The sequence below is a fragment of the Nerophis ophidion genome, linkage group LG04 (assembly GCF_033978795.1).
Source record: "Nerophis ophidion isolate RoL-2023_Sa linkage group LG04, RoL_Noph_v1.0, whole genome shotgun sequence".
Taxonomy (NCBI): domain Eukaryota; kingdom Metazoa; phylum Chordata; class Actinopteri; order Syngnathiformes; family Syngnathidae; genus Nerophis; species Nerophis ophidion.
In genome coordinates, this window is record NC_084614.1 from 14,016,190 (window position 1) to 14,043,343 (window position 27,154).

The 27,154-nt window shown below is 35.0% G+C and overlaps 1 protein-coding gene across 2 annotated transcripts; it reads right to left on the bottom strand.

The window, feature by feature from the left end:
- Positions 1–6,184: 6,184 nt before the first annotated feature.
- On the bottom strand, positions 6,185–26,837 carry susd5 (sushi domain containing 5). 2 transcript variants are annotated; one of them, XM_061897139.1, is made up of 5 exons: positions 26,640–26,837; positions 20,517–20,694; positions 12,162–12,271; positions 11,879–12,067; positions 6,185–11,447 (listed from the first exon to the last, which is right to left on the bottom strand). In XM_061897139.1, the coding sequence occupies exons 1-5, from the start codon at positions 26,713–26,715 to the stop codon at positions 9,721–9,723; spliced, it is 2,280 nt and encodes a 759-aa protein (XP_061753123.1). In that variant the 5' UTR covers positions 26,716–26,837; the 3' UTR covers positions 6,185–9,720. The 2 variants fall into 2 exon arrangements, with proteins under 2 accessions (XP_061753123.1, XP_061753124.1); XM_061897140.1 differs by lacking the exons at positions 20,517–20,694; positions 26,640–26,837 and adding an exon at positions 15,275–15,367.
- Positions 26,838–27,154: the final 317 nt, after the last annotated feature.

A 27,154-nucleotide genomic window follows, 5' to 3' on the forward strand; every position in this document is an offset into this window, starting at 1 on the left:
TGTATTTGACTTTTTGTGAGACATCCAGAAGGGAAAGTAGCTTCCATATGAGGAGGTGTGCATAAACACAAATCTTTATAGATCTATGAAGGGTGGCCCTAAAGAGGCGAGCATTTTTTGGAGGTCCCCAGAAGGTAAGAAATACAAGAATGTGTGTGTGTTCTTGTATTCGACCTTTCTTAAGACATCAAGAAAGAAAAGTAGCTTCCATATGAGGAGGTTTGCATAAATACAAATCTTTATAGATCTAGGAAGGGTGGTACTAAAGAGGTGGGCATTTTTTTGGAGCTCCCCAGAAGGTCAGAAATAGAAGAATATGTGTGTGTGTTCTTGTATTCAACATTTCTTGAGACATCAAGAAGGAAAAGTAGCTTCCATATGAGGAGGTGTGCATAAGCACAAATCTTTATAGATCTAGGAAGGGTGGTCCTAAAAAGGTGGGCATTTTTTGGAGGTCCCCAGAAGGTCAGAAATGCAAGAATATGTGTGTATGTGTGTGTGTTCTTGTATTCAACATTTCTTGAGACATCAAGAAAGAAAAGTAGCTTCCATATGAGGAGGTGTGCATAAATACAAATCTTTATAGATCTATGAAGGGTGGTCCTAAAGAGGTGGGCATTTTTTGGGAGGTCCCCAGAAGGTCAGAAATGCAAGAATATGTGTGTATGTGTGTGTGTTCTTGTATTCAACATTTCTTGAGACATCAAGAAAGAAAAGTAGCTTCCATATGAGGAGGTGTGCATAAATACAAATCTTTATAGATCTATGAAGGGTGGTCCTAAAGAGGTGGGCATTTTTGGGAGGTCCCCAGAAGGTCAGAAATGCAAGAATATGTGTGTATGTGTGTGTGTGTGTGTGTGTGTGTGTTCTTGTATTCAACATTTCTTGAAACATCAAGAAGAAAAAGTAGCTTCCATATGAGGAGGTGTGCATGAATACAAATCTTTATAGATCTGTGAAGGGTGGTACTAAAGAGGTGGGCATTTTTTTGGAGGTCACCAGAAGGTCAGAAATAGAAGAATATGTGTGTGTGTTCTTGTATTCAACATTTCTTGAGACATCAAGAAGGAAAAGTAGCTTCCCTATGAGGAGGTGTGCTTAAACACAAATCTTTATAGATCCAGGAAGGGTGGTCCTAAAAAGGTGGGCATTTTTTGGAGGTCCCCAGAAGGTAAGAAATACAACAATGTGTTTGTGTGTTCTTGTATTCGACCTTTCTTAAGACATCAAGAAAGAAAAGTAGCTTCCATATGAGGAGGTTTGCATGAATACAAATCTTTATAGATCTATGAAGGGTGGTCCTAAAGAGGTGGGCATTTTTTGGGAGGTCCCCAGAAGGTCAGAAATGCAAGAATATGTGTTTATGTGTGTGTGTTCTTGTATTCAACATTTCTTGAGACATCAAGAAAGAAAAGTAGCTTCCATGTGAGGAGGTGTGCATAAATACAAATCTTTATAGATCTATGAAGGGTGGTCCTAAAGAGGCAGGCATTTTTTGGGAGGTCCCCAGAAGGTCAGAAATACAAGAATATGTGTGTGTGTGTGTTCTTGTATTCAACATTTCTTGAGACATCAAGAAAGAAAAGTAGCTTCCATATGAGGAGGTGTGCATAAATACAAATCTCTATAGATCTATGAAGGGTGGTCCTAAAGAGGTGGGCATTTTTGGGGAGGTCCCCAGAAGGTAAGACATACAAGAATGTGCGTCTGTGTGTGTGTGTGTTTGTGTGTCTTCTTGTATTCGACCTTTCTTGAGACATCAAGAAGGAAAAGTAGCTTCCATATGAGGAGGTGTGCATTATTACAAATCTTTATAGATCTAGGAAGGTTGGTCCTAAAGAGGTGGGCATTTTTCAGAGGTCCCCAGAAGGTACGAAATACAAGAATGTGTGTGTGTGTGTTGTATTCGACTTTTTTTGAGACATCCAGAAGGGAAAGTAGCTTCCATATGAGGAGGTGTGCATAAACACAAATCTTTATAGATCTATGAAGGGTGGCCCTAAAGAGGCGAGCATTTTTTGGAGGTCCCGAGAAGGTCAGAAATACAAGATTGTTCGTATGTGTGTGTGTTCTTGTATTCAAAATTTCTTGAGACATCAAAAATGAAAAGTAGCTTCCATATGAGGAGGTGTGCATAAATACAAATCTTTATAGATCCAGGAAGGGTGGTCCTAAAGAGGTGGGCATTTTTTGGGAGGTCCCCAGAAGGTCAGAAGTACAAGAATATGTGTGTGTGTTCTTGTATTCAACATTTCTTGAGACATCAAGAAAGAAAACTAGCTTCCATATGAGGAGGTGTGCATAAATACAAATATTTATAGATCTTGGAAGGGTGGTCCTAAAGAGGTGAGCATTTTTTGGAGGTCCCCAGAAGGTCAGAAATACAAGAATGTGTGTGTGTGTGTGTGTGTGTGTGTGTGTGTGTGTCTCCTGCCGCCCCCCTTGTGTTTTGTCTTCAGTTTTTGGACTTTCACTCCTGGCTGGCGTCATTTCGTAGACTTATTGCCAAAAAAAGGTGCACTTGTGTTGTTCCACAATGTCAATTTGTGTGCGTCTTTGTGAGTGTGTGCGTGTTCTTGTATTCAACATTTCTTGAGACATCAAGAAAGAAAAGTAGCTTCCATATGAGGAGGTGTGCTTGAATACAAATCTTTATAGATCTATGAAGGGTGGTCCTAAAGAGGTGGGCATTTTTTGGGAGGTCCCCAGAAGGTCAGAAATAGAAGAATATGTGTGTGTGTTCTTGTATTCAACATTTCTTGAGACATCAAGAAGGAAAAGTAGCTTCCATATGAGGAGGTGTGCATAAACTCAAATCTTTATAGCTCTAGGAAGGGTGGTCCTAAAGAGGTGAGCATTTTTTGGAGGTCCCAAGAAGGTCGGAAAGACAAAAATGTGTGTGAGGACAGAATGAAGGACTTGAGGCGACAAGAACCGGGAGCAGTCACGTGTTTTCGGAGTTTATTTGAGCACACACATCATCCCACAGCGACACGCGTTTTTTTTTTTTTTTGTTTGTTTGTTTTTTTTCTCCTTCCCTTTCGTCGCGCGCCAGCGCCGCTTCGCACCCGGACGCAGGACCGCAGACCTGGACTTGAGTCTGGACGCCTTCTGACACCCTCAGGCGAAGTCCAGGGAATACAACGAGGGCGTATGGTGGCCTTGCGTTACCTCGCCCATAGACAAGATATAAACTTCCATCTATGGAAGAATGCTGCAAAATACTTTTGGAGCCACAACGCTGCTCTTTTATAACCAACAACACACACACACACACACACACACACACAGTGATAACACAACAACGCAAGCAAATATCAGCTGTTACATTCATCGTCATGGCGGCATATTTCATTATGGTCTACGTGTTAGTGCGCCGCTAACGATCACAAAAATAAGTCATCACATTTCCACGAGTAGAGTACAGCATGTTTGGGCCTCGTTGCCATGGCAGCGCCACACACGCACACACACACACACACACATTCTCTTGTGTGAAGTTACCCCGCTTATCATTGCAAGTATGAACATTTATGCTGCACATTTTTTTTATTTAATAATAATCAATTTTCCGATTAATTATGATTCTTATTTTTAACTATTTTTAATCGATATATATATTTTTTTCCTCCAAATTATTGATTTTTTTTTATTATAACCCATAACCGAGAAAAAACAATAAAGTGGACAAACAAATATTTAAATGTATATATTTTTTAACCTTTATTTAACCAGGAAAAAATTGGAGTGGTTGGGTGGAGAAAACATTTTGCAGCACAAATGTTTGGGGAGATTTTGACCAGGTGGGACAGGTTGTGAATTAATTAATTAAGTAATAACACGTCAATAACATCAACAAATATAATAGTTAGTAACACAAACTGTACAATAGTTAATAAGGTAAAAACTAGGAGGTCAAAACAAAAAGTGCAGCACAAGTTTGGGGGCAATTTTGACAAGGTGGGGGGGCTCGTTATAAATAATAACACGTTAATAACATGAAAACAGTAGTAGTTAATAACAAATTATAATAGTTAATAACGTAAAAACTAGAATAGTTAATAAGAACAACTATAATAGTTAATAATAAAAACTATAATAGTTAATAACAATAATTACAATAGTTAATTGTGTAAAAACTATAATAGTTAAAAACCAAGACTATCATAGTTAATAATGTAAAAACAGGAATAGTTAACATGACAAGTATAATAGCTAATTACATAAAAACTAGAATAGTTAATAACAAAAACTATAATAGTTAATGTAAAAACTAGAATAGTTAATAACTATAATAGTTAATAACAAAAACTATATTAGTTAATAACATGACAACTATAATAGTTAATAACATAAAAACTATAATAGTTAATAACAAAAACTATAATAGTTAATGTAAAAACTAGAATAGTTATTAAGAACAATTATAATAGTTAATAAGAAAAACTAGAATAGATAATAATGTAAAAACTTTAATAGTTAATAGCAAAAACTATCATAGTTAAAAACAAAAACGATCATAGTTAATGTAAAAGCTAGAATAGTTAACATTACAACTATAATAGATGATAATTTAAAAACTAAAATTGTTAATATTAACGATAATGTTAAATAACAAAAACTATCATAGTTATTAATGTAAAAACTAGAATAGTTAACAAAAACTATCATAGTTAATAATGTAAAAACTAAAATAGTTAATAACATGACAACTATAATTGTTGATAATTTAAAAGCTAAAATAGTTAATGACATAAACAATAATATTTAATAACAAAAACTATCATAGTTAATAATGTAAAAACTGGAATAGTTAATAACAACAAATATAATAGTTAATAATGTAAAAACTAGAATAGTTAATAGCATGACAACTTTGATAGTTGATCATTTAAAAACTAGAATAGTTAATAACTAACGATAATATTTAATAACAAAAACTATCATAGTTAATAATGTAAAAACTGGAATAGTAATAACAACAAATATAACCGTTAATAATGTAAAAACTAGAATAGTTAATAGCATGACAACTTTAATAGTTGATCATTTAAAAACTAGAATAGTTAACATAAAAAACGATAATAGTTAATAACAGAAACTATAATAGTTGTTATTGTAAAAACTATAATGTTAAAAACTATATCAGTTAATAACATAAAACTATACTAGTTATTAACATAACTAAAATAGTTGATAAAAAACTATAATAAATAACACAACTATTAATAGTTAAAAACAAAAACTAAAATGTTAATGTAAAAACTAGAATAGTTAAAAAAAACTATAAAAGTTAATAACATAAAAACAAGAATAGTTAATAAAAAACTAATAGTTAGTGACATTAAAACTGTAATAGTAATCACATAAAACTATTAACATTTAATAACATAAAAACTAGAATAGTTAATAAAAAAACTATATTAGTTAATGACATCAAAACTGTAATAGCAATCACATAAAACTATATCAGTTAATAACATAAAAACTATAATAGTTAATAAAAAACTATAATAGTTAATGACATCTAAACTGTAATAGTAATCACATAAAATTATAATAGTTAATAAGAAAAACTATAATAGTTAATAACATAAAAACTATAATAGTTAATAGCATAAAAACTATAATAGTTAATAACAAAAACTATAATAGTTAATGATGTAAAAACTAGAATAATCAATAACATAAAAACTATAATAGTTAACATAAAAACTATAATAGTTAATAACATAAAAACTATGATAGTTAATAACATAAAAGCTATTATATTTAATAACATACAAATTGTGATAGTTAATGACAAATTATAATAGTAATAACATAAAAATATAATCGTTAATAACAAAAACTATAATAGTTAACAGCATAAAAATTAAAATAGTTAATAACAAACGATATCATAGTTAATAATGTAAAAACTAAAATAATCAATACCATAAAACTATAATAGTTAACATAAAAACTATAATAGTTAATAACATAAAAACTATAATAGTTAATAACATAAAAACTATTATAGTTAATAACATTTAAATTGTGATAGTTAATGACAAAACTATAATAGTAGTAAAAACATAAAACTATAATAGTTGATAACAAAAAACATAATAGTTAATAGCATACAACTATAATAGTTAATAAATTAAAAACTATGATAGTTAATAACAAAAACTTTGCTAGTTAATAACATAAAAACTATAATATTCAATAACAAATTATAATGGTTAACATAAAAACTATAATATTTAATAACATAAAATCTATAATAGTCGACAAAAACTATGCTAGTTAATAACATAAAAACTATGATATTTAATAACAAATGATAGTAGTTAACATAAAAAGTATAATATTTAATAACAACTTATAGTAGTTCACATAAAATCTATAATATTTAATAATAGTTGATAACATAAAAACTAATATTGAATAACAAAAAAGAGTCATGGTTCATAAGATAAAACTGCTAACAAATGGACAAAGAAAGTTTGCAGCCCAACATGATATCTTCATGTTCACAATGATACGGGGGGCCACCTCACACAGCTGTTTGTGTCGCCGCGGCAACAAAATGAGGAAAGGGAAGAAAAGTCAACAAGAGCAAGGAAACAAGGAAGTACCACAAATGTGCAAGAGCCTGGGAGGGTGGCATCCACCCTTCCTGGAAAACGGGTGGATGACCTCGTCTCTTGTGGTCCATCATTTCATCACACCAATCCTCATCCACCATGGTGTCACATTCTGTCACGTCGAGGAGCAACTCCGTAAAGAGTCGGTCCTAAACATGTATCCATGAAAATATGGCCAAGCTGCTGATGGGCCGTAGCCGACAACTGCTGCACTAATTGCTATCTTACAATTAGATCTCTAATCGTTAGCTGACTACTTGCGGTAATTGCTATCTGACAACTCGTGTTCTAATCGGTAGCTGACAACTGGTGCACTAATTAGTAGCTTACAACTAGTCCCCTAATTGCTAGCTGACGATTTGCGTTAATTGCTATCTGACAACTGGTGTTCTAATCGGTAGCTGACAACTAATGCAATAATTACTAGATTACAACTAGTCCCCTAATTGCTAGCTGACAATTTGCGGTAATTGCTATCTGACAACCATTGGTTTAATCGGTAGCTGAAAACTGGTGCACTCATTTCTGGCTTACAACTAGTCCCCAAATTGCTAGCTGACAATTCGCGGTAATTGCTATCTGACAACTCGTGTTCTAATCGGTAGCTGACAACTGGTGCACTAATTTCTAGCTTACAACTAGTCCCCAAATTGCTAGCTGACAATTTGCGGTAATTGCTCTCTGACAACTCGTGTTCTAATCGGTAGCTGACAACTGGTGGACTAGTTACTAGCTTACAACTAGTCCCCTAATTGCTAGCTGACAATTTGCGATGATTGCTATCTGACAACTCTTGTTGTAATCGGTAGCTGACAACTGGTGCACTGATTACTAGCTTACAACTAGTCTGCTAATTGCTAGCTGACAATTTGCGGTAATTTCTATCCGACAACTTGTCTTGTAATCGGTAGCTGACAACTGGTGCACTAATTACTACCTTACAACTAGTCTGCTAATATCTAGCTGACAATTTGCGGTAATTTCTATCTGACAACTCTTGTTCTAATCGGTAGCTGACAACTGGTGCACTAATTACTAGTTTACAACTAGTCCCCTAATTGCTAGCTGACGATTTGCGTTAATTGCTATATGACAACTGGTGTTGTAATCGGTAGCTGACAACTGGTGCACTAATTACTAGCTTACAACTAGTCTGCTAATTGCTAGCTGACAATTTGCGGTAATTTCTATCTGACAACTCTTGTTCTAATCGGTAGCTGACAACTGGTGCACTAATTACTAGTTTACAACTAGTCCCCTAATTGCTAGCTGACGATTTGCGTTAATTGCTATATGACAACTGGTGTTCTAATCGGTAGCTGACAACTGGTGCACTAATTACTACCGTACAACTAGTCTGCTAATATCTAGCTGACAATTTGCGGTAATTTCTATCTGACAACTCTTGTTCTAATCGGTAGCTGACAACTGTTGCAATAATTACTAGCTTACAACTAGTCCCCTGATAGTTAGCTGCCAATTTGCGGTAATAGCTATCTGACAACTCGTGTTCTAATCGGTAGCTGACAACTGGTGCACTAATTTCTAGCTTACAACTATTCCCCTAATTGCCAGCTAAAAATTTGCCGTAATTGCTATCTGACAACTCGTGTTCTAATCGGTAGCTGACAACTGGTGCACTAATTTCTAGCTTACAACTAGTCCCCAAATTGCTAGCTGACAATTTGCTGTAATTGCTCTCTGACAAATCGTGTTCTAATCGGTAGCTGACAACTGGTGCACTAATTACTAGCTTACAACTAGTCTGCTAATTGTTAGCTGCCAATTTGCGGTAATTGCTATCTGACAACTGGTGTTCTAATCGGTAGCTGACAACTGGTGCACTAATTTCTAGCTTACAACTATTCCCCTAATTGCCAGCTAAAAATTTGCTGTAATTGCTATCTGACAACTCGTGTTCTAATCGGTAGCTGACAACTGGTGCACTAATACTAGCTTACAACTAGTCTGCTAATTGCTAGCTGACAATTTGCGGTAATTGCTATCTGACAACTCGTGTTCTAATCGGTAGCTGACAACTGGTGCACTAATTTCTATCTTACAACTAGTCCCCAAATTGCTAGCTGACAATTTGCGGTAATTGCTCTCTGACAACTCGTGTTCCAATCGGTAGCTGACAACTGGTGCACTAATTACTAGCTTACAACTAGTCTGCTAATTGTTAGCTGACAATTTGCGGTAATTGCTATCTGACTACTCGTGGTGTAATTCGTAGCTGACAACTGGTGCACTAATTACTAGCTTACAACAATCTCCTAATTGCTAGCTGACAATTTGCGGTAATTGCTATCTGACCACTCGTGTTCTAATCGGTAGCTGACAACTGGTGCACTAATCGCTTGCTGACAACTAATTTGCTAATCGCTAACTGACAACTTGCACAGCTAATCGCTAATTGCCAACATGTGCTGCTAATCGCTAGATGGCAATTAGATGGTAATTGCTCGTAGACAAACCAGTGTTATAATCTCTAACTTGCAACTTGTGCCGCTAATTGCTAGCTATCTTCGATGCTAACACCAATACAATAATACAATTGTTATTTCTGCTTTTACTGGTGAGGTACAGTGAATATGGTCACTGCTTTTTATGCGTTACACTACGTGTGTCGGATCAATGTTTACGTTTATAGAAAAGTGTGTTGGGGACTATATAAAAATACTTTTTAAAAACTCAAATCAACCCTTGCGGTATCTCTGTGTACCCCCTGGGGGTCATGGAGCACCCGTTCTCTAAAAGCGACATCATTTTAACAGGGAAACTTCAATGGCTATTGAAAGGTACTTTAAGATCGGCAGGAAGTGAAGTAGCGAGGGGACATGGTACCCTTTGGCAAGGCGGCAGCGACGTCAATCGTAGTACTCATCAAACTTATTGATTGGTGATTGACAGCTACCGTATTTCCTGCGCTTACGGACCATTTGTCTCCTCAAAAGCAATTGAAAAAATCTTCCAAATCCAAACCTCCGGATTGACAGCGTTGGAGGGTTTAGTGTCCTTCTGCAGTCCGACTCCTTTCCCAAAAGATTTGGGAGGGGTCCCCCCTAAAGTCTCGGCCATCGTCCTACTAAACCTTCTGCTGCATCTCCATCTGCTGGTTGCTCTGACTTTGTCCCTTCCCGTTCATCTCGTACACCGAACTCTTCTGCTGCCGCCGCCGGTAACACCAGACCGCGACCACGATGGCCGCCGCTACCAAGCACACAGCCGCGATGATGGCCGCCACGGTGGGACCCCGGCTCTTCGTACCGGCCGGCGGGCAGCTCTCCCCGACGCAGATGGTCTCCCCGGCCTCTCCTTCCACTTGGCCCCTCTCGCCGGTCTCGCCGGGCAGGCGGTGCGGGGTGTGCTCCACGGTGTCGTCGTGCGCCGGGTCGTGATGGATGAAAGGGTGCTGTGTGAGGTTCAGCAGCCAGGAGTGGGTGGGCACCACCTGCTGAGTGTCGTACTCCAGAGAAGATGCAGAGTCTGAGGATGACGCAGGGTTGTCCGGAACGGGGGTCTCCCATTCTTCAGGGATGTTCTTCCCCACCTCATTGGGGTTGTGTGTTGCCCTTGCAGCCGTCTCCCTGGCCACATCCTCCCCTGCCACCGGGTGCCCGTCCAGCCAAGTGTCATCAGTGGTGGCCACTTGTCCTGTTTCCTCCTGGGTGGTGTTCCGGGTTCTTTCTCTTGTTTTGGAGAAGACGACACGTTGATCACCTTCGTGATCATCTTCATGGCTGTCGTGGTGGTCGTAGCTGTCATTGTCGTCTCGCCTTCCATTATCAAAGTCATCCTGGTCGTCGGTGTCTCCATAACGGTCCTTGTGGTGGTCCTGATCGTCATGGTCAACATGCTCATCGGGATCCACGGGGTCGAAATAGTTGTCATGGTCATCACGGTTCTCGTGATCCTCTTGGTCGTCAGGATCCTCATGTTCATCATGGTCCTCTTGGTCCTCATGGTCCTCATGATCCTCATGTTCATCATGACCCTCCCGGTCCTCGAGATCCCCTTGGTTGTCGTCATCCTCAGGGTTGTCACGATCGTCATGGTGGTCATGGTCGTCGTCATGATCCACGTGGTGGAAATGGTCATCATGGTCGTCTTGATCCTTGTTGTCATGATCGTCACGGTCTTCCTGGTCTGGGTGCTCTTCAGAACCCTCCGGATGCACGTGATGACCGTCAGTCACGACGGCCCCAGGCTCCTCATCGCTTTCACGCCGGTCGTCGTAGTGAACACGTTCCTCCTCATGCTCACCCATGTCATAGTGGTCATGGTGGTCGTCCAGTTCTTCAACGGTAACATCTTGTTCTGCTTGACCCTGTTGGTCATCATTTCCATGGTGCTCAACACTGCTCTCCTCCGACTGGCCCGCCAAGGGCCTTTGAGGGATCTGAGTGACGTGGTCCACGGACAGGAGGTGTTCCTCCTGCTGCTGGAAGGCCTCCGAGGGAAACCAGAAGCGATGTTTCTGCGACACCAGAGACACGGGCGCTTCTGTGGTGGTAGTGGTCGTCTCACGTTTGTCGTCCTCCCAACCTTGATGTCCTGCAGAGTCCTCTATGTCCTGTTCCTCCATAATGTCCACCTCCACTTCCTGCTGACCATGGTCTTCTGTCTCCTCCCCTTTGATGGTGAAGCTCATCTCTTCCAACTCTTGACCCCTGGGTTCCTCCGATTGGGTTTCTCCATGAACCTCCTCGTAGACCCGGCCATGAACTTCCACCGGCCCGTTATCCTCGCTCTGGTGCTCCTCTTCCGCGTACGAGAACTTGTCCTCGTAGTCCATGTGACCCTCAGTCGAATCTGTTAGACACAAAGACAAATTTCAGTTCTCACGGAGAGAAATAGAAAGATCTCGATTCAAAATAGGTCATGGGTACATTTTTGCTCGTATTGGAAAAAAGTTACACTTCTTCAGTTCTTAGAGTTCCTGATTAGATCATTCGGTTCCAAAGATACCCTTTTGGGAAGACAAACACGACTATTATCTGACAGAATTTGGCCTTCAGACGACTTCTTGCACCCTTCTCCCTTCCCTGCGAATCGGGCCGCATGATGGCATGTCGCACCCGGGTGCCACAGGAGCCATTTTAGTCCCGACTCACAAGCGAGACATTGTTTCGCCAAAGCCAGGATTTAGTGAACGCCTGGCGCTAACCAGCCAGAAAGTTAACCTCCGGACCAGGTCAGAACGTCCCCCCAGCCCCCAAAAAAGAACGGTCCCCGCTTGGTACCTTTGACACAGATCTGCACCAGGCCGTACCACTCGCCGCAGCTGTCGCACAGCAGGCTGAAGGCGCTGTGACCGTTAGGCATGACGTAGCCCGGCACGCACGAGTAGAGCAGCTCGTCCCCCAGCTCGAAGCCGCTGTGATCCTGCAGGCGGGCGTTGGGGAAAGACGGAGGGTCGCCGCACGGCACGCCTGTTGGGCGACAAAAAACCCCGCAATTAGAATCATAGCAAATATTCTGACTGTTTCAAAAGCGGGTTTTCACTTTGTGGGTTTGTTTGCTGACCTTTGTCTTTAATACAGAAGCCGCTCGATTGCGTGGCGTCGCCTGTTGCGTTTTCTGTTCTCACGTCCACGGCTTTCAACGAGCCACCCACGTAATTACACACTGTGGTCCTATTGGTAGATATTGAACATGGATAGGTAAGTCCGTGGTCATGGTTCTGTAGCACACCCTGGGGTCTCCGCATTCTCTCAACATAGTTTGTAATGTAATACATAACATGCTATCATACTTGTAATACATAACATGTTACCATACGTGTAATACATCTATAACACATGCTATCATAAATGTAATACGTATATAAGACATGCTATCATAAATGTAATACGTATATAAGACATGTTAGCATACTTAATACATATATATGACATGTTAACATACATGTTAATACATATATAAGACATGCTATTATACATGTAATAGGTATATAAGACAAGTTAGCATACACGTAATACATATATAGAAATGTTAGCATACAAGTAATACATATATAAGACCTTCTAGCATGCATGTAATAAATACATAAGACATGTAATACATATATAAAACATGTTAGCATATATGTAATACATATATAACACCTTCTAGCATACATGTAATAAACATATAAGACATAATACATATATAAAACATGTCAGCATACATGTAATACATATATAATACATGCTAGCATACATGTAATAAATATATAAGACATGTAATACATATATAAAACATGTTAGCATGTATGTAATACATATATAACACCTTCTAGCATACATGTAATAAGCTTATAAGACATAATACATATATAAAACATGTTAGCATACATGTTAATACATATATAAGACATATTAACATACATGTGAATACATAAATAAGACATGTTAACATACATGTTAATACATATATAAGACATGCTATTATACATGTAATACGTATATAAGACAAGTTAACATACACGTAATACATATATAGAACATGTTAGCATACATGTAATACATATATAAGACCTTCTAGCATACATGTAATAAATATATAAGACATGTAATACATATATAAAACATGTTAGCATATATGTAATACATATATAACACCTTCTAGCATACATGTAATAAACATATAAGACATAATACATATATAAAACATGCTAGCATACATGTAATACATATATAATACATGCTAGCATACATGTAATACATATATAAGACATGTTAGCATACATGTAATACATAAATAAGACATGCTAGCATAATTAATACATATATATGACATGTGAACATACATGTAATACATATATAAGACATGTTAACATACATGTTAATACATATATAAGACATGCTAGCATACATGTAATACGTATATAAGACACTTTAGCATACATGTAATACATAAATAAGACATGCTAGCATAATTAATACATATATATGCCATGTGAACATACATGTAATACATATATAAGACATGTTAACATCCATGTTAATACATATATAAGACATGCTAGCATACATGTAATACGTATATAAGACACTTTAGCATACATGTAATACATAAATAAGACATGCTAGCATAATTAATACATATATATGCCATGTGAACATACATGTAATACATATATAAGACATGTTAACATACATGTTAATACATATGTAAGACATGCTAGCATACATGTAATACGTATATAAGACACTTTAGCATACACGTAATACATATATAGCACATGTTAGCATACATGTAATACATATATAAGACATGCTAGTATATAAGACATGTTAGCATACATGTAATACATACATAAGACATGTTAGCATACATGTAATACATATATAAAACATTTTAGCATACATGTAATACATATATAAGACCTTCTAGCATACATGTAATACATATATAAGACATGCTAGTATATAAGACATGTTAGCATACATGTAATACATACATAAGAAATGTTAACATACATGTTAATACATATATAAGACATGTTAGCATACATGTAATACATATATAAGACATGTTAGCATACATGTAATACATAAATAAGACATGCTAGCATAATTAATACATATATATGACATGTGAACATACATGTAATACATATATAAGACATGTTAACATACATGTTAATACATATATAAGACATGCTAGCATACATGTAATACGTATATAAAACACTTTAGCATACATGTAATACATAAATAAGACATGCTAGCATAATTAATACATATATATGCCATGTGAACATACATGTAATACATATATAAGACATGTTAACATCCATGTTAATACATATATAAGACATGCTAGCATACATGTAATACGTATATAAGACACTTTAGCATACATGTAATACATAAATAAGACATGCTAGCATAATTAATACATATATATGCCATGTGAACATACATGTAATACATATATAAGACATGTTAACATACATGTTAATACATATATAAGACATGCTAGCATACATGTAATACGTATATAAGACACTTTAGCATACATGTAATACATAAATAAGACATGCTAGCATAATTAATACATATATATGCCATGTGAACATACATGTAATACATATATATGACATGTTAACATACATGTTAATACATATGTAAGACATGCTAGCATACATGTAATACGTATATAAGACACTTTAGCATACACGTAATACATATATAGCACATGTTAGCATACATGTAATACATATATAAGACATGCTAGTATATAAGACATGTTAGCATACATGTAATACATACATAAGACATGTTAGCATACATGTAATACATATATAAAACATTTTAGCATACATGTAATACATATATAAGACCTTCTAGCATACATGTAATACATATATAAGACATGCTAGTATATAAGACATGTTAGCATACATGTAATACATACATAAGAAATGTTAACATACATGTTAATACGTATATAAGACATGTTAGCATACATGTAATACATGTATAAGACATGTTAGCATACATGTAATACATAAATAAGACATGCTAGCATACTTGATACATATATAAGACATGCTAGTATATAATACATGCTAGCATACAGGTAATACATATATAAGACATGTTAGCATACATGTAATACATACATAAGCATGTTAGCATACATGAACATACATGTTGATGTCCCACTTTTGGTCATTTCTGCTCTGGAGGGACTAAAACTGCCCAAAATCCACAATGAAGAGTCATGTTGTTGCAACCCTGCTCCGTATTGAATATAAATTAGAGTGCAAGGGGGAACGTTGCTGCTGCAAAGTCAGTGCCACCTTTTTTGTCTCCTTGTAGAAATATTATTGCAACACTTTATCAGAACACCATGTTGTTATCTTGCCTCAGCGCTGCGACAACACATGGAAAACATGACTCAGCAGAACGTCTGACCCAACAGTGCTCCTGTTATATACAGGATCTTTGACTAGCCTTTTTTTTGGGGAGTAGGTTTTTTAAAACAGCCAAGCGCTCTTGTAATATTGGGGATCTTTGACTGGTCTTTGCAGTGGGTTTTTAAAAACACCACAGTGCTCTTGTCATACAGAGGACCTTTGACTCGCGGTTTTAAAAAAGGTTTAGTTTTTGCAGTGAGTTCATAATAACAGCAAAGTGCTCCTTGTTGTAGAGGATCTTTGTCTAAAGTTTTGTTTTTTAAAACATTTGTGTTTTTGCAATGAGTTCTTAAAAACAGCAGAGCGCTCCTGTCATACAGAGGATTTATGACTAATCTTTTGTTTTTTTAAAACACTTTAGTTTTTGCAGTGGGTTCTTAAAAACAGCAGGGCAATCCTGTCGTATAAAGGATCTTTGACTAGCGGTTTTAAAAAATGTTGTTTAGTTTTTGCAATGGGGTCTTAATAACAGTGAATGGCTCCTCTTGTTATACAGGAACTTTGACTAAAGGGTTTTTTTTTTTTAAACATTTGAGTTTTTGCAGTGGTTTCTTAAAAACACCAGAGCATTCCAGTTATATAGAGGATCTTTGACTAATGTTTATTTATTTTTTTCATTTGAGTTTTTGCAGTGGGTTCTTAAAAACGGCAGAGCACTCCTGTCATACAGAGGATCTTTGACTAAGGTTGTTTTCTTGTTTTAAACATTTGAGTTTTTGCAGTGTTTTTTTTTTTTTTAAACAACAGACCACTCCTGTCAAACAGAGGATCTTTGACTAAGGTTTTTTTCTTTTTTTAAATATTTGAGTTTTTGCAGTGTTTTTTTTTTTTTAAACAACAGACCACTCCTGTCATACAGAGGATCTTTGACTAAGGTTTTTTTATTTTTTTAAATATTTGAGTTTTTGCAGTGTTTTTTTTTTCAAACAACAGACCATTCCTGTCATACAGAGGATCTTTGACTAATGTTTTATCGATATATATATATATATATATATATATATATATAGATAGATATATATCTATATCTATATCTATATATATCTATATCTATATCTATATATATATACATATATATATATCTATATATATGTATATATATATATAGATATAGATATAGATAGATATATATATATATATATATATATATATATATATATATATATGTATATATATATATATATATATATATATATATATATATATATATGTATATATATATATATATATATATATATATATATATATATAGACATTTAGTTTTTTACAGTGGGTTCTTAAAAACAGCAGAGCAATTCTGTCATATACAGGATCTTTGACTTGTGGTTTTAATAAATGTTGTTTAGTTTTTGCAGTATGTTCTTAATAACAGCAAAGTACTCCTCTTATTATAGAGGATCTTTGACAATATATATATATATATATATATATATATATATATATATATATATATATATACATACATACATACATACATACATATATATATATATATATATATATATATATATATATATATATATATATATTTTATTTTATTTTTTCAAACATTTTACTTTTTGCAGTGGGTTCTTAAACAGCAGAGTACTCCTGTCGTATAGATGATCTTTGACTGTTTTTATTTTTTACTTTTTTATATTTTAGTTTTTGCAGCGGGTTCTCAAAAACAGCAGAGCAATCCTGCCATATAGAGGATCTTTGAATAGCGATTTTGATAAATGTTGTTTAGTCTTTGCAGTAGGTTCTTAATAACAGCAAAGTACTCCTAGTTATAGAGGATCTTTGGCTAAAGTTTTTTTTTTTTTTAAACATTTCAGTTTTTGCAGTAGTTTCTTAAAAGCAGCAGAGCACTTTTGTCGTATAGAGGATCTTTGACTCGGGTTCTTTTTATGTTTGTTTCGATTTTGCATGAAGTTCCTAAAAATAGCAGAGCGCTCCTGTCATATGTATAGAATCTTTGACTCCTGTAAGGTCGTAGATCATTATTAACAAGCCACGCCCTCTTCCTATGGTGACCGACAATGAGGTCCTTTCCCGCCCTGTCTCGTCTTCCCAATTGATTGACGCCGGCGAAAAAGTCGACTTTTGGGCCATTTCTCCGCCAGCAGAAGCCAAATGTGCTGGACCGCGCAGGCTTCCCAGCCTCGCTATCGGCAGGAAGTGAGTGCATGGCGGCATGGCGTGAGTCATTCTGGACGACATCAGCTCATAAGGACAACACGATGATGTCACTGCTTCTGGGTGCAAGGAACCAATGAAAATTGCTCGGATAAGTTCGGTTTCTAGGAGGCGTCTCACACTCGTAACGGAAACGGGAATGCTGTAGCCACCCCGGTTGCTTTTAACTCGGTAGTTGGCAAGCTTGACCCAGGTTGGAGTCCCCGGGGGGGGTAAAAACACAAAAAAGACACTTTCCGACTTCCATTTTCACTTCCTGCAGGTGTGGGATTGCTTATTAGCAGCACGATGGCCGCTGGGGGCGGGGGTCGTGAAGGAAATGAAGGAAGACACGAGTTGTCTGTCGCCTCTATTTTCACAACTCAGCGAGGTGGCACAAGACGGATGGACGACACTTAGTGAGGACGTGTGAAACCGAGTGGGCGGGGCCTGCCGGGAAGACGCTTTCCCCTCGCGCCGGACGCCGTTATGCGTTCCTGCTGACTAACTGACTTAATGTGTTTGATTAGATTCCACTTAAAAAGACGGCTTTTGGAGGGGTCCGTGAACGCGCCGTCTCCGGCCTCGTCCGACTGTCACACCGCGGTGAGGGATGTCTTGTCTTGGGTTTTTTTTTTTTGTCTTGTGAATTGCATGTTTTTATTTTGAAAAGCAACTCCACTTGCCCTTCCTCCTGTGTCATCAGTCTGACTTCATCCCTGACCCATGATTGTTTCTACCTGTTTCCCCATTACCCTCATGTGCCATATAAGCCCATGCTTCCCCTTGTTCTGTGCCAGATTGTCTCGAGCTTTCGTGCCTGTCTCGCTCCCATGTCTATGTCCATGCCTTGCCTCGTCCCGCGCTTATTTTCTTGGATCTTGAATTCCCACGCTGTTTTTTTGAGTTTGACTTTTTCTCCTCCTCAGAGTGAATTTTCTTATTTACCGTATTTCCTTGAAATCCCGCTGGGTATATAGTATGCGCCTGCCTAGAATTACTGCCGGGTCAAACTAATTTCGCAAAATAATTAGCGCATGCTTAGCATTACCGCTGGCTCAGGATTAACGCCGGTTCAAACTCATTTCGCAAAATATTATTTTTATTAGCGCATGTCTAGAACTTCCGCCGGGTCAAACTCGTTTCGCAAAATACTATTTTTATTAGCGCATGCCGAGAATTTCCACTGGGTCAAACTCGTCACGTCACGAGTGACACTTCACCTGTCATCATTTTCAAAATGGAGGAGGCTGATTTCAATAATTTGAAATTGCATAAAAGGAAGAAGATTAAGAGCTATTCAGTAGGATTCAAGGTCTAAACTATTGAATATGCTAAAAAGAACTGTAAGCAGCTATGTTTTATTAATATACCGTAGCTGCGTGTGTCAAATATGAGTCATTAAATGACTCCCGCCTCCTGGTGGTAGAGGGCGCTAGTGATCCTTCTTGCGACAACTTAGCTGCAGAAGAAGTGACAACAAGCAGCAAGAGTGAAAAGCGATCGTTTATTTTTTCCTCTCGCTTGCACTTTTAACATGGAGGATTACATATCTAAAATAAAACAGTTTTTTAAACTGGACTTTCAATCGAAGCAGGAGGTAATAAAGAAAGATCTCCATCGAGACAGAGAGACTTTTAAAACTGAAGAAAGACAAGGAAGACTTCTATAAACAAGTTATGCTTTTGATCAGAAGAAGCTGCGCATGGACTTCATTTAAAAGTAAAGGTAAGACCAGAATAAAGTTTTTTTTGTTAAATGTGCTTTTCTTGATGGTATCCTTACATCACACTCAAATTTATAAGCGCAGGCCTATATTTACCGCATGCCTTTGGTAAACGCCGGAGTGAGAAGAGGTTTTAAATTATTAGCGTCCCGGCAGCAATTTAAGGAAATACGTAGCTTTTGTTCAACCGAAGTGGTGAGTTATCATTTTTTCCCTACTAATCTTTTCTTCCTCAAATTCCTTGAGTGATTTTTCGTTTACCATTATTAGATTAAGATTAAGAGAAAAAAAATTTAGTCATCGTTTTCTTTCTCCTGTTAGAGTGTTTTATGTTAATAAGTTTCATAGCAGATACCGCGCAAATTAGAGTTCGTCTTTGTTTTTGTATTTTCCTCCTTTTAGGAGTGATTTTCGGTTATTCCCTTTTTGTGGAACCGCTTTTATTATTCGTAGATTTTATATTACTCTGACTCTGGAAGTGAAAGAGCTGTCAAAATAAAAGCCCTACTAAGTATCCCTACTCTGCACCTGAGTTCATTCCTTTGTCCAAGCCTGACACCGACGGCCTCGTCCGACAGCCTTCTTCAACACCAGGACCTGACTGTGCACTAAGTTGTCAATCAGGACTCCTCCCTTTTGTCCGCGAAACCTCACGGGTTTTATGAGGTGCCTCCAACTTCATTTGGTACAAGTAAACACTGCAATTTTGCCACCGTCTTGTTAACGATGTCAGTAAATCAGGCTAATGAACATTTCAAAGAACAAGGTGTGTGTGTGTAATCTGGCAATGCTGACTTAATGGGGACATCGCTCTATGTAAGAATGATCAGCACATTACTTCGTCAATCCAGAGATTTAAAGACGTGTATGAGCTAAAAGGGCAGTGGACATTTTACCTCATTTTTTAATGCCTCCACAACCTGTAGAAAGGGTGGTCCCCACAAGTCCTGATCAACAACTTGGTCCCCATTCCAAATGATAACGTGTGTGTGTGCGTGTGTGTGTGTGTGTGTGTGTGTGTGTGTGTGTGTGTGTGTGTGTGTGTGTGTGTGTGTGTGTGTGTGTGTGTGTGTGTGGCTTGCGTCCTCACCCCACGGTGCCGCCGTGGAGCCACCCGTGGGTGCACAGAGAGAAGAAGCACTCCGCGACGGCGTGGCGGAGCTCGGCCGCCGACGCCAAGCGGGCCTGCTGGGAGGCGCAAGCCCGCTCGGCCTCCTGGAAGCCCGGAAGACTGGAAGAGTTGTTCAACTCCACCACGAACACTCGGCCTACGGGGAGAACAATGCATTGATTTTTTTTCTATTTATATTATTTATATCTTTTTTTTGTAGTAGTCGAAATAATGTCAAAAATAACGAGTTAACTCATGTGATTATTCACAAAAAATTGCATTAATTAGGTATAGTTACAGATTAATCACACTGTTGTTTTTTGTTTTTTTGTGTTTATTTACAAGGTCTGTCAAAAATAAAGAGTTAATGAAAAAAAAAATATTATAGTTGCAGATTAATCAGGCGTTTTTTTAATTGTTTTTTTTACAAAATCTGTCGTTATTTTTGACAAACTTTGTAAAAAAACATTTAGAAAACCCCAAAAAATGTTTGATTAATCCGCAACTATGCCTGTTAATGCAATATTTTTTGTGATTAATCACATGAGTTAACACATTATTTTTGACAGACCTTGTAAAAAAACATTTAAACCCCCCCACCCCCAAAAAAAGCATGATTAATTTGCAAGTATACCGGATTAATGCAATATTTTCTGTGATTAATCACATGAGTTAACTCATATTAATATTATGAGTTAACTCATGTCTTTAATCGCAATAATGCAGATTAATCACATGTTTTATTAAATAGTTTTTTACAAGGTCAGTTAAAAATTACAAATTAATTAATGCGATTAATCACAAAAATATTGCATTAATCAAGTATAGTTGCAGATTAAACACGCATTTATTATTTATTTTTATTGTTTTTGCAAGGTCTGTCAAAAATAACGAGTTAACTCGTGATTAATCACAAAAATATTGCATTAATCAGGTATGGTGGCAGATTAATCACACGTTTGTTTTTTTATTGTTTTTTATAAGGTCACAAAAATATTGCATTAATCAGGTGTAGTTGCAGATTAATCATGTGTTTTTTTTCCATTAATTTTTTATTGTTTTTTTTTACATTGATTGTTAGAAGTAACGAGTTAACTCATGTGATTAATCACAAAAATATTGCATTAATCAGGTATATGTGCAGATTAATCACGCATTTATTTTATTTATTTATTTTTTTTTTATTGTTTTTTTACAACCGTTCTAAACAATTGCAGTTAACTCATGTGATTAATCACAAATAATATTGCAATAATCAGGTCTAGATGCAGATTAATCTCGCGTTTGTTATTTTTATTTTTTGCTATTGTTTTTTACAACGTCAGTCAAAAACTTCAAGTTAACTCACATGATTAATCACAAACATATTGCATTAATCAGGTATAGTTGCAGATTAATCATGGGTTTATATTTCATTATTTTTTTTCTTTATTTTACATGGGTTGTCAAAAATAAGTTAACTCGTGATTAATCACAAACATTTTTGCATCAATCAGGTATGGTTGCGGATTAATCACATGTTTATTTTATTTTTTAATATCTTTTTTTACAAGGGTTGTCAAAAATAACGAGTTAACTCATGCGATTAATCACCAAAAATGAGGTGTAGGCAGATTTTATTTGGATTTAAAAGAAATGTTTTTGTACAAAGGCTGTCAAAAATAAATCAACTAAAATGATTCATCACAAAAAATATCACATTAATTAAGTATAGTTGCAGATTGATCACATGTTTTATTTTGATTTTTTTTCTGTCAATTATTTTTTACTAGGGCTGTCAAAAATAACGAGGTAACTCATGTGATTAATAACGCAAAATATGGCATTAATCAGGTACAGTTGTAAATTGGACCAAATTTATGTTTGGATTTTCTGAAAATTTATTTTCACTATAAGGCTGTCAAAAATAATGATTGAACTCATGTGATTAATTACAAAAACTATCGCATTAATTAGGCATGATTGCTAATTAATCACACGTTTTGTTTAGATTTTTTGAAAATACTTTTACTCAGGCTGTCAAAAATAACAAATTAACTCTTGTGATTAAACACAAAAAAAATCATGACATTGATGAAGTATGGCTGCAGATTAATTGTGCTATTTATTTGAATTATTTTCAAATGTTTTTATTAAGGCTGTCAAAAATAATAAGATAATTCATTTAATGAATGAGGTTTTTTTGCAAAAATCTGCAGAATAATCAGGTTTTATTAAAAAAATAATACTAATAATTTTTCACTATAGTAAATATATCATAAATAACAAGTTAACGCCTGTAATTAATCACAAAAAATATTGCATTAATCAGACGCAGTTGCAGATTAATCATACGTTTTATTTTTGAAATGTTGAAGTTATTTTTGCCGGGGTTGTCAAAAATAACAAAAAAAACATTGCACTAATCAAGTATAGTTGGACATTAATCTCGTGTTTTATTTAGATTTTTTTTTTAATACGTTTTTACAAGGCCTGTTAAACTTAAGTTGAGTCATGTGATTAATTAAAAAAAAAAATTGCTTTAATCAGGCATAGTTGTAAATTAATCAATTTTTTTTATTGGATTTTTTATAAACTAATTTTTAGTACAGCTGTCAAAAATAACAAGTTAACTCATGATTAATCACAAAAAATAGTGCATTAATCAGATAGAGTTGCAAATTAATTACGTGTTTTATTATGATTTTTTGGGATATTTTTTTTTTACTAGGCTTGTCAAAAATAACAAGTTAAGTCATGTGATTAATTTAAAAAAATGTGCATTAATCAGGTAGAGTTGCACATTAATTACGTGTTTTATTTTGATTTTTTTTATTAATTTTTTTTAGTAGGCCTGTCAAAAATAACAAGTTAAGTCATGTGATTAATCACAAAAACTAGTGAATTAATCAGGTAGAGTTGCACATTTATTCCGTGTTTTATTTGGATTTTTGGGGATTTTTTTTACAAGGCCTGTCAAAAATAACAAGTTAAGTCATGTGATTAATTACAAAAAATAGTGCATTAATCAGGTAGAGTTGCACATTAGTTACGTGTTTTATTTTGATTTTTTACATTTATTTTTTGTAGTAGGCCTGTCAAAAATAACAAGTTAAGTCATGTGATTAATCACAAAAACTAGTGAATTAATCAGGTAGAGTTGCACATTTATTCCGTGTTTTATTTGGATTTTTGGGGATTTTTTTTTACAAGGCCTGTCAAAAATAACAAGTTAAGTCATGTGATTAATTACAAAAAATAGTGCATTAATCAGGTAGAGTTGCACATTAGTTACGTGTTTTATTTTGATTTTTTACATTTATTTTTTTAGTAGGCCTGTCAAAAATAACAAGTTAAGTCATGTGATTAATCACAAAAACTAGTGAATTAATCAGGTAGAGTTGCACATTTATTCCGTGTTTTATTTGGATTTTTGGGGATTTTTTTTTACAAGGCCTGTCAAAAATAACAAGTTAAGTCATGTGATTAATTACAAAAAATAGTGCATTAATCAGGTAGAGTTGCACATTAGTTACGTGTTTTATTTTGATTTTTTACATTTATTTTTTTAGTAGGCCTGTCAAAAATAACAAGTTAAGTCATGTGATTAATCACAAAAACTAGTGAATTAATCAGGTAGAGTTGCACATTTATTCCGTGTTTTATTTTGATTTTTGGGGATTTTTTTTTACAAGGCCTGTCAAAAATAACAAGTTAAGTCATGTGATTAATTACAAAAAATAGTGCATTAATCAGGTAGAGTTGCACATTAATTACGTGTTTTATTTTAATTTTTTTAATTTATTTTTTTAGTGGGCCTGTCAAAAATAACAAGTTAAGTCATGTGATTAATTACAAAAAATAGTGCATTAATCAGGTAGAGTTGCACATTAGTTACGTGTTTTATTTTGATTTTTGGGGATTTTTTTTTTTTACTAGGCCTGTCAAAAATAACAAGTTAAGTCACGTGATTAATTACAAAAAAATAGTGCATTAATCAAGTAGAGTTACACATTAATTACGTGTTTTACGTGTTTTATTTTTGGGGATTTTTCTTTTTACTCGGCCTGTCAAAAATAACAAGTTAAGTCAAGTGATTAATTACAAAAAATAGTAAATTAATCAGGTAGAGTTGCACATTTATTACGTGTTTTATTTTGATTTTTGGGGATTTTTTTTTTTACTAGGCCTGTCAAAAATAACAAGTTAAGTCATGTGATTAATTACAAAAAATAGTGCATTAATCAGGTAGAGTTGCACATTAGTTACGTGTTTTATTTAGATTTTTTTGGAAAACTTTTTTTTACCACACCTGTCAAAAATAAGATAAGTCATGTGATTAATTACAAAAAATATCCCCGTAGTCAAGTATAGTTGCAGATTAATCACACTTTTTAATTTGATTTTTTAAATTGTTTTTTATTGGGGCTATCAAAAATAACAAGTTAACTCATGTGATTAATTACAAAAAAATAAAGCATTAATCAGGTAGAGTTTCAAATTAATCAAGTGTTCTATTGTAATTTTTCGGGAAATATTTTTTTTACTAGGCCTGTTAAAAATAACAAGTTAAGTCATGTGATTAATTATAAAAAATATCATGTGATAGTTCTAAAAATTAATTATGTGATTAGTCACAAAGAATATCTCATGTAATTAATCACAAAAAATATCACGGAGTTGGAGACTAATCCTGTTTTTTATATAGATTTTGCAAAAATATTTGGATTTTTCCCCCAAAATTTTTTAAAAGGGCTGTCAAAAATAACGCGTTAACTCGTGTGATTAATCATGAAGAAATTATGACATTAACCATGTAAAGTTGTAGATTAACAACACATTTTATTTCGATTATTATTATTTATTTATTTTTACATTTAATTAGTTTTAGCTCCTTTACAGTGAAAGGCAAGGGTTGTTACAAGGTCAGTGATCCGGTCGATACCTAGGCATTAAAAAGTGTGCTTCTAAATAAAATGTATTATATTTAAAATGATTTAATTAATAAAAAAAACAAATTATTAATTTATTTACTATTAAGAACTTAAAATTGTTATACATTTACAGAGTTTTGCGCAACTAAATTAAGAACATTTGAGTAAAACATTTTTTTAAATGTTCAAATTATTACCATGAAATTGTGTCAAAAAAATTGGCAAGGCAAGGGTTGTTTAAAGGTCAGTGATCAGGTCGATACATAAGCATTAAAAATTGTGCTTACAAATAAAATGTACTATATTAAAAATGATTCAATTAATTAAACATTTTTTTATTTTATTTATTAATTTATTTACTATTTAGAACTTAGTACTTTAATACATTTACAGCGTTTCGAGCAACTAAATCAAGAACATTAGGGTAAAATATATTTTTTTAAATATTCAAATTATTACCATAAAATTGTGTCAAAAAAAATGGCAAGGCAATGGTTGTTTAAAGGGCAGTGACTTTTATATTTATTTATCTTAAAAATTGTGCTTCCAAATAAAATGTATTATTTTTAAAATTATTTAAGTAATTAATTAATACTTAAAAATTAAAATTACAAATATTTATCTATTTATTTATTATTAAGAACCTAATATTTTAATCATTTTGCAGAGTTTTGAGCAACTCAATTAAGTGCATTCAAGTAAAATATTTTTTTAAACGTTTCAATTATTACAATAAAATTGTGCCCCAAAAAATGTGTTCATTTTTAGGTTGATTTAAAATAAATAATATACTGTTATTAATCACGATTAGTCCAAATACCAAAGTGTGGTTAATCTGATTTTTTTAAATAAATAATTTGACGGCACTACTAAAAATTAAAAAAAATATGTATATAATAATAATAAAAAAATATTTAAAAAAACATTTTACAGATAAGACGTTTAAATGATGATTTATCTTATTTAAATTCTTAATTGGTTCGCAGCCCAAATGTGAAAAACGTATTATTTGTAAAAAATATGAATAATTGTGGTGTTAGACTTGCCTCTCATACAAACAACAGTTTGTGTAAAAGTAATTAGCAACTCATTTACATGTAGCTGGTACATTGTTTATTGATTTTGGCTTTTAAAGGTTAAAATCAAGTTTTGAATCAGATGTTTGTAATGCTGCAAAGGACCAACTTACCATCTGCGTGTGCGACAGAGGCCAGAAAAAGGCAAGAAAAGCATCCAAAGAGGCCCAGCATCCTTCTTGCAAACATTCCCTCACAAGCGTCCGAAACGGTCGGCGTCCTGGAAGTGAGTGGAGAAGTTCCCCCGGAGGCTGCACAGGCGAGAATGTGCGGGGAGGAGGGATGCAGCCGTGATGGCGATGGCGCTGATGACGAGGCGGCGAAGGAAGCGGGACGCGTCCACATCATCAAATAGTTGCTGGAACCAGCAGATGGAGGGTCGGTGTGAGAAGTGGCACGTCCACGTGAGGCCAAGTCACAGCGGCCTCCTCCTCTTCTTCCTGGACCCCAACATTATCACTCGCTGCAAGTGCCCTTGAGCAAGACAGGCTCACACACTGAGGAGCGTTTGTACGACAGAAGACACTTTTGTCCGTGAACGCAGGTCAATAATGTCACATTCTAATAAACATTGTAGTTCTAGCAAAGAGAAACCGCTACAATGTGCACATTACAATGGGATGGAATT

Coding starts and splice junctions, on each gene's coding strand:
- susd5 (XM_061897139.1), bottom strand. CDS start 26,715: ATGTTTGCAAGAAGGATGCTGGGCCTCTTTGGATGCTTTTCTTGCCTT. Junction 20,695..26,639: donor CTCTGTCGCACACGCAGATG/GTAAGTTGGTCC, acceptor TTCTCCCCGTAG/GCCGAGTGTTCGTGGTGGAG. Junction 11,448..11,878: donor GGTGCAGATCTGTGTCAAAG/GTACCAAGCGGG, acceptor TGTGTCTAACAG/ATTCGACTGAGGGTCACATG.